This window comes from Thalassophryne amazonica, chromosome 11 (assembly GCF_902500255.1).
Source record: "Thalassophryne amazonica chromosome 11, fThaAma1.1, whole genome shotgun sequence".
Taxonomy (NCBI): Eukaryota; Metazoa; Chordata; class Actinopteri; order Batrachoidiformes; family Batrachoididae; genus Thalassophryne; species Thalassophryne amazonica.
In genome coordinates, this window is record NC_047113.1 from 1,867,614 (window position 1) to 1,880,285 (window position 12,672).

Here is a 12,672-nt window from a genome sequence, read left to right on the forward strand (position 1 = left end):
AGCCCCAACCAGTCCCAGCAGAAGACTGCCCCTCCCTGAGCCAGGTTCTGCTGGAGGTTTCTTCCTGTTAAAAGGGAGTTTTTCCTTCCCACTGTAGCCAAGTGCTTGCTCACAGGGGGTCGTTTTGACCGTTGGGGTTTTACATAATTATTGTATGGCCTTGCCTTACAATATAAAGCGCCTTGGGGCAACTGTTTGTTGTGATTTGGCGCTATATAAAAAAATTGATTGATTGATTGATATGTTCACTGTCACAGGCCAGAATAAGAAAAACACACACGAACCTGATTTGGGATGGGAAACTTGGTCTGATCAGCCTTCAAAGGAGTGTGGATGGCTGTGAGAGGAGGAGGCCAGGAATGTGTCATCTCCTAACACACACACACACATAAAAAAGTACAAGAGGAATCAATATAAAACAAAAAATATTTTCAATGTTTGTTTTATTCATTTTGACAAAAACCCAGCTCATCTCAAAGAAAATTCAAGGTGATGCTCTTAATAATTCTGTTAATTCAACAAAGTCTGAGTTTTTCACCACAAAGCTTTGCTTTTGAATCACAATACTGAACACGGAAATGAAGAAAAGGTGTGACATGCATAAATGTGCACGCAGCAGTCAGAAAAGTGCGTGCTGAGGTCTGCTTGTCAGTTTGCTTCTGCAGCTTCAAATCTATGCTTCTATACCACATGAGTCTCATCTTCAGTCTCAGAGCTTTATATTTCACTTTCAAAAAAGCATCCAGAAAGTATACACAGCGCTTCACTTTTTCCACATTTTGTTATGTTACAGCCTTATTCCATGATTAAATTCATTTTCCTGCTCAAAATTCTACACACAATACCCCATAATGACAATGTGGAAAAAGTTTTTTTTTTTAGATTTTTTCAAATTTATTAAAAAGTAAAAAAACAAAAAACAATTAAGTAATCACATGTACACAAGTATTCAGAGCCTTTGCCATGAAGCTCAGAATTGAGCTCAGGTGCCTCCTGTTTCCACTGATCATCGTTGAGATGTTTCTACAGCTTAACTGGAGTCCACCTGGGGTAAATTCAGTTGATTAGGCATGACTTAGAAAGACACACATATGTCTACATATAAGGTCCCACAGTTGACAGTCAGAGCACAAACCAAGCATGAAGTCAAAGGAATTGTCTGTAGACCTCAGAGACAGGATTGTCTCCAGGCACAAATCTGAGGAAGGGTACAGAAACATTTCTGCTGCTTTGAAGGTCCCAATGAGCACAGTGGCCTCCATCATCCATAAATGGAAGAAGTTCAGATCCACCAAGACTATAACTGGAGTTGGCTGCCCATCTAAACTGAGCGATCGAGGGTGAACAGCCTTAGTCAGGGAGATGACCAGGAACCCGATGGTCACTCTGTCAGAGCTCCAGCATTCCTCTGTGGAGAGAGGAGAACCTTCCAGAAGGACAATCATCTCTGCAGCAATCCACCTATCAGAACTGTATAATAGAGCGGCCAGACAGAAGCCACTCCTTAGTAAAAGGCACATGGCAGCCCACCTGGAGTTTGACAGAAGGCACCTGAAGGACTCTCAGACCAGGAGAAACAAAATTCTCTGGTCTGATGAGACAAAGATTGAACTCTTTGGTGTGAATACCACATGTCATGTTTGGAGGAAACCAGGCACCATCCCTACAGTGAAGCATGGTGGTGGCAGCATTATGCTGTGGGGATGTTTTCCAGCAGCAGGAACTGGGAGACTAGTCAGGATTGAGGGAAAGATGAATGCAGCAATGTACAGAGACATCCTGGATAAAAACCTGCTCCAGAACGCTCTTGACCTTAGTTCATCTTTCAGCAGGACAATGAGCATAAGCACACAGCCAAGATATCAAAGCAGTGGCTTCAGGACAACGCTGTGAATGTCCTTGAGTGGCCCAGCCAGAGCCCAGACCTGAATCTGATTGAACATCTCTGGAGACATCTGAAAATAGCTGTGCACCGATGCTCCCCATCCAAGCTGATGGAGCTTGAGAGGTGCTGCAAAGAGGAATGGGCAAAACTGTCCAAAAATACTGTATGTGCACCAAGCTTGTGGCATCATATTCAAGAAGATTTGGGCTTGTAATTACTGCCAAAGGTGCATCAACAAAATATTGACCAAAGGGTGTGAATACTTATGTACTCATGATCTCTTAGGTTTTTATTTTTAATAAATTTGCAAAAATTAAAAAAAAAACTTTCTTCATGTTGTTATTATGGGGTGTTGTGAGCAGAATTTTGAAGTAAAATGAATTTATTTTGGAATAAGGCTGAAACATAAAAAATGTGTAAAAAGTAATGCGCTGTGAATACTTTCTGGATGTACCGTAAGCAAGGTGCCTGAGTTCCCTCAGGATCAAAAAGAAGTTCACAAGTGCTTTTCAGAAAAGCATGAGAATGAACAATGAGGACTTCCGCCTACGTCATGGCCGAGACGGACAGCTAATTTCTCAGCTCCGACTGACCCATTAAAATAGCCAATTAAAAATTAAGAACAGATAAATGAGCACAAGACCACAAGACAAGGTCATTTCAGCCATGAGTTTGACTCAAAAAACAATGTGAAAAGACACGAGAGGAGGAAAAAATGAGGACGGTAAAGCTGGTCCCAAGCAGCTAACGTTAGCCGAGGCTACGCCATTGAAAAATACTGGGGAGGCTACTACTGAGCCCGAGATGCTATCAGAGCTTCGCAAGCTCCGACAGGAAAATAAAGACTCTTTTGGTGATTTAAAGACTTCTCTTTCAAGGCTGGAATCCACTATGGATGATTTAAAACAACAAACTGTGGGGCTTGATAAGAGGCTGGGGGACACAGAGGAAAGAGTGAGTGCTGTCGAGGACAGATGTACGCAGCTTGAGAAGGCACTGAGCTACCTGCTAAAACGAGAAACTAACCTCGCTGTTAAATGCAATGACATGGAAACCAGACTCCGTCGTAACAACATAAGGCTCTATGGTATACCAGAAGGGACTGAGAAAAATGACATGATGAAGTTTGTAACTGATTTTTTGTACAACTCACTGGAATTACAAGAAGGTATGGAGAGCAAACTGGAAAGTGCACACAGAGCCCCGGGCCCAAAGCCCAAAGATGCTGCTGCGGCCCCGCGGTCAATCATAGTTCGTTTTCTGAACTTTAAAGTGAAACCGTCAGTGTTGCAGCAGGCATGGAAGCAATGAAATGCGGAGTTCCAGGGTCACAAGGTCTACTTTGATCAAGATTACTCCGCTGAGGTGCAGAGGAAGAGGAAAAAGGTTCGAGAGGTAATAAAAAAGTTGAAAGAGAAGAACATCAAAGCCCAGTCACCCTAACCAGCCCAGCTGAGAATCTTTTTGGACAAGGGCGTCAAGCAGTTCCCCTCACTACTGGAGGCACAGTCAACTCAGAGAGCTGGGCATGGAGGCAGTGATGGAGAAGCGGGATGTACAGGAGAGGGAGCTGGAGAGGGACGAGTGGACAACTTGGAGCGGGCGGCAAAAGAACCAACAACTTATCCCAGCAGAAATAAGATCACTAATCTGCGGAGGCAATGAAGATTCCAGGCTCACAGGTTCTGAGTAAAAAGGGTGACCACAGCAGAAGTAAAACTGGGTATTTGTAGGGACTGATTGTAACAATTTAATATCTCATTTATCGGGTAATTGCAAGGGACAGATTTGTTTTCGGCTATGATCTTGTGACTATACTATATTTTGTGGACGGAGTCTTTGCAGGGGTGAGGGGACAGAACTCTGTTTATTTTGATAAGCTCGCAGCCTCTAATGCGACGTGTTTCCTGGATGATCGTCGCTACAGCACTCAGTGCAACCAGCCCAGAGAGCTATGGCTCTCTGCCCAAGAGTCATCGAGAGTGGGAAGCCCTTTTGGTTAAGGTTTATTTGTTCAGTTCTCAGGGGCTACCTACTGGATTTTTGGAAGTCTATATAAAAATTTTTTTGGTGTGATTTCTTGTTTGTTATCAAGGTTCAGTGGCTCTTTGCAAAAGATAATGTTTGCCTTTTTTTTAATTGTTGGTATAAATATTAGCTATGGACAGTATAAACATTGTTAGTTATAACATAAATGGGGTCAATCATCCTATAAAAAGGAAGAAAATTATATCACAGTTGAAGAGGTTAATTTGCTCAATTGATTTACTTTAGGAGACCCACCTCAATGACAAGGAACACAAGAAACTCAAGAGGGACTGGGTCGGCCAAGTATTTACTTCTGCTTGTGAAAAGGGTAGTAAAAGAGGGGTGGCTGTTCTGTGTCATAAAACTCTGGGGCTTATCGTTGAAAGAACATATGAAGATAACAATGGTCATTATATTATGGTTGTGGGGACAATTGGGGAAATTAGGATAACAATTTTAAATTTATATGCACCGAATGAAGATGACACGGGATTCTTTAAAGAAATTTCAACAATTTTAACTAAGCATGGGGAGGGATACTTAATAGTAGGGGGGGATTTTAACTGTGTATTGATTAGATAAACAACCATTCAAGCAGGGATATATTTTGAGGAAAGCAAAAGTTTTGCACGATATGGTAGAAGAGTTAGGCTTAGTAGATGTATGGCGGTACAAACACCCGAAGGAGAGAGACTACACTTTTTTTTCTAAGGTCCATAATAGTTACTCCAGAATTGATTTGTTTTGTGTATCGAGAAAGGATGCTTATACTGTTATGGATTGTCACATAGATCCCATAATAATATCAGACCATGCTCCAATAGTGATGTCATTAAGGTTAGAGAACGATAGAAAAATTAAACCTTGGAGACTGAACGTCTCACTCTTGAACGATCCAGATGTAGTTCAGAAGATAAAGCAGGAATGGAGGGACTATATGGAACATAATGACAATGGAGAAGTTTCAGTCTCTACTTTATGGGAAGCTGCAAAAGTGGTATTAAGGGGGAAATGGATTGTTCTTTCATCTAAAATAAGGAAAGACAGGGAGAAAGAACAGAAAAGATTAGAAGACTGTGTAGCTGATCTAGAGAAAGAGCATAAAAAGACAAATAATGAAAATATCTTGAAATCTCTAACCCTAAACAGACAGGCACTGAACAACGTATTGACATATAAGGCGGAGGGGGCCTTGCGGTTTGCTAATCAGAGATACTATGAGTCCGGAAATAGGGCCAGTAGGCTACTGGCATTTCAGTTACGCAAAGCGCAGGCAAACCATACAGTGGCTAGGATAGTGAACCCTTTTTCAGGAAAAGTTGTATCACACCCTAAAGATATAGCCGAGGCATTTTCAGTTTATTATGAGGCATTATATGACTCACCTGAAACAGACAACAAAGCAGAGAAAATTGAAAACCTATTGGGAAAAATTAAGTTATCGAAATTGACAGAGGCTGAAGCCAAAGCCATGAGAGAGCCAATAACAAAAAGGGAAATAGAGGAAACAATAAGAAATTTGAAAAATAGTAAGTCACCAGGTATGGATGGCTATCCGGGGGAATTGTTGTATGGCTGGGGGGGCCTGGCTGCCTTTTTGTTTGTCTTTTGTTTTTCCTTCCAGGTGGCTTGCATTTGGGACTGAGTGGCTGTGTAGCTGAGTTTATCAGGACCTCACCCTGATCACCTGAGGCTGATCACCTGCGGCTCGTCAGGACTCACAGCTGTGGTGCATCTACATGGATTGGAACATGGTGGCATTTAAGACTGGAGTACACAGTGTGTATTTGCCAGAGACCCGACCTTGTGACCAGACGGGTGAGATCGTCGTCTCAAGAGCCATCTCATCATCAGTGGATGCAGAGAACGTCCAGGTTTGATGCATGGTCTGTGAAAGAGGAGGGGGTGAGGTCTCACGCTTGTCAGCACACTTCCTGAGGTACGTTAGATTTTGTGACTAACATTTACACAGTCAGTAAATGTGGTGTCCCTCACACCTTTATTATATTGAGCTGTATGTTGGTCGTTTAAATCAGCTTCCACTGCAGTGGAGTTTTGTGAACAGGGTGTTCTGTGCCTGCAGGGTGGGAAGCTGATTTGCAATTAAGCCAGGAAGTGTTTGCTGTTTGTACACCTTTGAGCGTTCTCTCTGTGTGTTGAGTGTGGACTCACATAATGATTCCTTCTTTCACAGACTCGGTTTGTCGCGGCCACCTGGGGGGTGTCGGCGGGGTCCTTGGGTCCGAACTGGTTCTGGCTCTGGACCGTTTTGTGCTGCTGGGAGCGCACCGCAAATCCACCAGGAATTTTATAAACACTTTCTAGATGAAGTCACACCCCTTTTACAAAGGGTATGTAATTATGCCTTAACAAAAAAAGACCCACCAAAATCTTGGTCTCAGGCGATAATATCAGTAATCCCCAAGGAGGGAAAGGATCCCACAGTCTGTTCCTCATACAGGCCAATTAGTTTGTTGTGCTGTGATGTAAAAATTCTAACAACAATACTGGCTAAAAGAATTCAAAAGTGCATTAACAGAATAATTAAGTCCGATCAAACAGGGTTTATACCTGGTCACCTGGGAATAAATAATATAAGAAGAACACTAAACATTATGTCCATAGCAAAACAGAAACAGGAATCTTCAATGCTTCTCAGCTTAGATTGGCTGTATTTGGAGAATACATTGGGGAAAATGGGATTTCACTCAGATTTTATTGATTGGATTAGAGTGTTGTATACAGAACCCACATCAAAAGTATGAGTAAATGGACATTGTTCTGAACCTTTCAGACTGAAAAGAGGAACTAGACAGGGGTGCCCACTTTCTCCTTTATTATTTGCTATAAGCATAGAACCAGTGGCGGAAATGATTCGAGATAATGACAATATACAGGGAGTATCGGTGGGTGGAGTAGAGTACAAGATTTCGCTCTATACGGATGATGTGATACTGTATATTACCAACCTGCAGATGTCTGTCTCTGCACTTATGGATTGTCTGGGGGACTTTGGAATGATATCAGGTTATAAGGTCAATGAGACAAAGTCGCAAGCAATGATGTTGGTGGGTGATAGGCCGCTAGATTTGGATAAAGTTGCTTTGTTTAATTGGCCCACTCAAGGATTTAAGTATTTAGGCATAATGGTTACACCACAAACCTCACAATTATATACAGAAAACTATGGGAAATTGTTTTTGTCAATAAAATCTGACCTGGTCCGCTGGGAAATTCTACCCTTATCCCTAATCGGGAGAATAGAAACAGTTAGGATGAATCTCCTTCCTCCGTTGTTATATTTGTTCCAGGCCCTCCCTATTTGGATTCCACCCTCTACTTTTAAAATGCTGGACAAAATGATTTCTTTATTCATTTGGCAAAGGAAAAAACCTCGAGTTCAGCTGAAACTATTATGTAGTCCAAAAAAAAAATGGGGGTCTTGGTTTGCCCAATTTGAAATTGTATTATTGGGCTGCACAGATGCGTGGGTTAGTAGAATGGGCATTGCAGGCATTGAGGAAACAAATTGGATACAACTAGAAAACCATGCTTCCCAAATTGTTTAATTAGAGACCATTAGAGACTTTTTTAGAACAAAAGAAATGGAGAGATTTGAAAATAAAAAATGAGTGGATTGTGTGTACACAACGAGTATGGACACAGGTGAGGAAGAAAATCAGTGCACCGTTAACAACCTCACGGACACTTAAAATCACTAAGATTGCTGATTTTTTACCTAATAAATTTAAGGGGTGGGCGGAAAGGGGTTTGATAACTATCCATCAGATGTTTGATGGAGGGATATTAAAATCTTTTAAACAGTTGCAGGACAAATTTGGTTTAGGTTCCGATGGGTTTTTTTCGATATTTACAAGACTATTTAGTGTCATGTGCAGAATGGGACGCTTTGAAACAACTGCCTACACCAGTTGAACAAATATTAATTAAGGTGACTGAAGAAAAAAGTAAAGTTAAAATAATATCGAACATGTATAAAGACTTACATTCTCAACTGTCTGATAACTCACTGGAAGTGAAGAGGAAGTGGGAGTTAGAGGCAAACACAATTATTGAGGATGAAGAATGGGAAGAGGTGTGTGAAAGAGGCCATAAAATTACTAGCAGTCTGATTTGGAAGGAGTTCAATTGGAAAATTAAGTTAAGATTTTTTAGGACACCATCAAATACTTTTAATAATGATAATAGTAAAACTAATCTGTGTTGGAGGGATTGCAAACAAATTGGGGATTATTTGCATATTTTTTGGGACTGCCCCACCTTGAAACCATATTGGCTAGGGATCCAGGCAAAGATCCGAGCCATCCTAAATTTTAATTTGCCGCTGGATCCAAAATATTACATTATAGGGCTGACCCCAAGGGGTGGTTTGACAAAAAGGGAAGCTCAGTTGCTCCACATTTGTTTATTGGTAGCAAAGAAAATGATAAGATTTTGGTTAAAAGCACTACCTCCCACTCTCCCTCAATGGTGTGAGGGATTAAAAAATGTATATCTGATGGAAAAAATTACGGCAAAGCTTCATTTGAATATGGATTTGTTTTTGGATAGGTGGACCCCTGTCATTATTTACTTTGGTTGGGCATAATTATACTTGCTCAGGGTTCCTCACCGGAATTATGTTTTCCTTTTTTTTTTTTTTTTTTTTTTTACCAGTTGTAGATAAAGTAAAATATATTTTAGGATATACCACTTTTACATTCAATGGGATGGAATACTGTCCTAGAATTTGCTGAGTTGCTCTGTTCGATTTGTTGAATTAATTTTATGTTGTAATTGAATATGGAGTTGCCCTTTTGAATAAACAGTGTTCAAACAAAAAAAAAAAAGAGAATGAACAATAAAAGTGAAGTGTCTGTACCGCCAGCAATAAAACAGCCCCTGAGCAAAAAATAAAACAAAAATATCTCCCCTTCAGTGCATACAGACGAGAAACTGGAACTGAAGTATCAATCAATATCAATAATGATACCAATGTTGGTATCATTATTGATATCTGGATTGATCCACCCACCACCACTGGTGATGGTAAGTCCCTTCAGCTGCCCCCTTGTTTGTACTTGGGGTCGCCACAGCAAACGTGGATCTGCATGTTGAATTGGCCCAGATTTTATGCCACATGCCATCTTGATGCAACTGCACATGACATAGAGAAATGTAGTCGGGTGGGGTTTGAACTGGGAACCTTCCACACTGAAACCAAGTGCACTAACCACTTGGACACCACCCCTGCCAACCACCACTGGTGAAATTGATGTGGAAATAGCTGCGTCAAAATGTATTACTTTTACATTGCTGCATAAACATCAGTGTCCAGTGTGATTGTTAAAAAGCAAAACTCTTCAATCAAATGTCCCAAACATGACTATCATATAGCACAACCCCAATTCCAATGAAGCCAGGACATTATGTAAAATGTAAATAAAAACAGAATACAATGATTTGCAAATCCTCTTCAACCTATATTCAGTTGAATACTGTTGTGGGCTGGGGTGTTTGGCTGGCTTGGTTTTTGTTTTCTGTTTCTCCCACCAGGTGGTATGCATTCAGGACTGAGTGGCTGAGCATCAGGACCTCACCCTGAACACCTGAGGCTTGTTTTCACATGCAGGTCATCAGGACTCACAGCTGTGGTGTATTTTGTCTTGATCAGAGATTGCTGCATTTAAACCTTGAATGCACAGTGTGTGATTGCCAGAGACTCAACCTTCTGAGCAGACGTGTGAGATCGATGTCAGGAGAACAATCTGACCATCACGGACGCAGAGACCGCTCCAGGTTTGACGCCACAGTCTGTGAAGGAGGATTGGGTGAGGTCTCACGCTCTTCAGCACACTTCCTGGGGTAATTCGGGTTTTGGTAACTTTTATGAAGTAATGACAGTGGATTTGGTGTCCCTCACACCTTGTGTTATTGAGCTGTCACGTTATGATAATTGTCTAATCAGCTTCTGCTGCAGTGGAGATTTGAACTGAGTTGTTCCGTGCCTGCAGGGTGAGAAGCTGATGTATAGATTTAAGCCAGGAAGTGTTTGCTGATTGCGTGCACCTTTGAGTTGTGTCTCTCTGTGTGGAGTTGGACTCACCTCCATGTTTTCTTTCTTCACAGACTCGGTTTGTCGCGGCCACCTGGGGGGTGTCGGCGGGGTCCCTGGGTCCGAACTGCTGTGGCTCCGGACCGTTTGCGCTGTTGAGAGTGCGCCGTGTTTCCACCTCACCAGACCGCGGACTTTTTAGTTGTTTAGCACATCACTCACTGTTATGTTTATTAAATTCTGTTATCCTTTGAACCGTGCTCTGCTTATTTTATGCTGGGTCCTTTCAAACGCTGGGTCGGTGCTCCGACCGCGTCCGAAACATAACAGAATACACCACAAAGACAAGATATTTAATGTGCAAACTGATAAACTTTATTGTTTTTGTGCAAATACAACCCCTGGCAAAAATTATGGAATCACCGGCCTCGGAGGATGTTCATTCAGTTGTTTAATTTTGTAGAAAAAAAGCAGATCACAGACATGACACAAAACTAAAGTCATTTCAAATGGCAACTTTCTGGCTTTAAGAAACACTATAAGAAATCAAGAAAAAAGATTGTGGCAGTCAGTAATGGTTACTTTTTTAGACCAAGCAGAGGAAAAAAATATGTAATCACTCAATTCTGAGGAAAAAATTATGGAATCACCCTGTAAATTTTCATCCCCAAAACTAACACCTGCATCATATCAGATCTGCTCGTTAGTCTGCATCTAAAAAGGAGTGATCACACCTTGGAGAGCTGTTGCACCAAGTGGACTGACATGAATCATGGCTCCAACACGAGAGATGTCAATTGAAACAAAGGAGAGGATTATCAAACTCTTAAAAGAGGGTAAATCATCACGCAATGTTGCAAAAGATGTTGGTTGTTCACAGTCAGCTGTGTCTAAACTCTGGACCAAATACAAACAACATGGGAAGGTTGTTAAAGGCAAACATACTGGTAGACCAAGGAAGACATCAAAGCGTCAAGACAGAAAACTTAAAGCAATATGTCTCAAAAATCGAAAAATGTACAACAAAACAAATGAGGAACGAATGGGAGGAAACTGGAGTCAACGTCTGTGACCAAACTGTAAGAAACCGCCTAAAGGAAATGGGATTTACATACAGAAAAGCTAAACGAAAGGCATCATTAACACCTAAACAGAAAAAAACAAGCTTACAATGGGCTAAGGAAAAGCAATTGTGGACTGTGGATGACTGGATGAAAGTCATATTCAGTGATGAATCTCGAATCTGCATTGGGCAAGGTGATGATGTAAATTTCCACAGTCATTGATGATATGGGGCTGCATGTCAGGTAAAGGCACTGGGGAGATGGCTGTCATTACATCATCAATAAATGCACAAGTTTATGTTGATATTTTAGACAATTGAAAGGATGTTTGGGGATGATGAAATCATTTTTCAAGATGATAATGCATCTTGCCATAGAGCAAAAACTGCAAAAACATTCTTTGCAAAAAGACACATAGGGTCAATGTCAATGAGCAGATCTGATTTGATGCAGGTGTTAATTTGGGGGATGAAAATTTACAGGGTGATTCCATAATTTTTTCCTTAGAATTGAGTGATTCCATATTTTTTTCCTCTGCTTGGTCTAAAAAAGTAACCGTTACTGACTGCCACAATCTTTTTTTTTTGATTTCTTATAGTGTTTCTTAAAGCCAGAAAGTTGCCATTTGAAATGACACTAGTTTTGTGTCATGTCTGTGATCTGCTTTTTTTCTACAAAATTAAACAACTGAATGAATATCCTCTGAGGCCGGTGATTCCATAATTTTTGCCAGGGGTTGTATTTGCTCATTTTGAAATGGATGCCTGCAACACGTTTCAAAAAAGCTGGGACAGGGCAACAAAAGACTGGGAAAGTTGATGAATGCTCAAAGAACACTTGTTTGGAACATTCCACAGGTGAACAGGTTAAATGGAAACAGGTCAGTGTCATGATTGGGTATAAAAGGAGCATCCCCAAAAGGCGCATCCGTTCACAAGCAAAGATGGGGTTAGGATCACCACTTTGTGAACAACTGTGTGAAAAAATAGTCCACCAGTTTAAGAACAATTTTTCTCAATGTTCAATTGCAAGGAATTAAGGGATTCCATCATGTACAGTCCATAATATAATCAGAAGATTCAGAGAATCTCAAGAACTTTCTACATGTAAGTGGAAAGGCCGAAAACCAACACTGAATGCCCGTGACCTTTGATCCCTCAGGTGGCACTGATTAAAAACCAACATCATTGTGTAAAGGATCTTACCGCGTGGGCTCAGGAACACTTCAGAAAACCATTGTCAGTTAACACAGTTTGTCGCTACATCTACAAGTGCAAGTTAAAACTCTACCATGCAAAGTGAAAGTCATACATCAACAACATCCAGAAACGCTGCCGCCTTCTCTGGGCCCGAGGTCATTTGAAATGGACAGACACAAAGTGGAAAAGTGTGCTGTGGTCTGATGAGTCCACATTTCAAATTGTTTTTGGAAATCATGGACATTGTGTCCTCTGGACAAAAAAGGAAAAAGACCGTCCAGATTGTTACCAGTGCAAAGTTCAAAAGCCAGCATCTGTGATGGTATGGGGGTGTGTTAGTGCTCATAGCACGGACAACTTACACATCTGTGATGGCACCATCAATGCTGAAAGGTACATCCAGGTTTTGGAGCAACACATGCTGCCATCCAAGCAACGTCT

General features: G+C 41.2%; 1 protein-coding gene across 1 annotated transcript in view; it reads right to left on the bottom strand.

The window, feature by feature from the left end:
• aff2 (AF4/FMR2 family, member 2) overlaps positions 1-12,672 on the bottom strand; it is a 689,661-nt gene that overhangs the window by 373,573 nt on the left and 303,416 nt on the right. Inside the window, exon 5 of the mRNA XM_034181164.1 lies at positions 285-371. Coding sequence (XP_034037055.1) covers positions 285-371 — 87 coding nt within the window. The remainder of the gene's footprint in view (positions 1-284; positions 372-12,672) is intronic.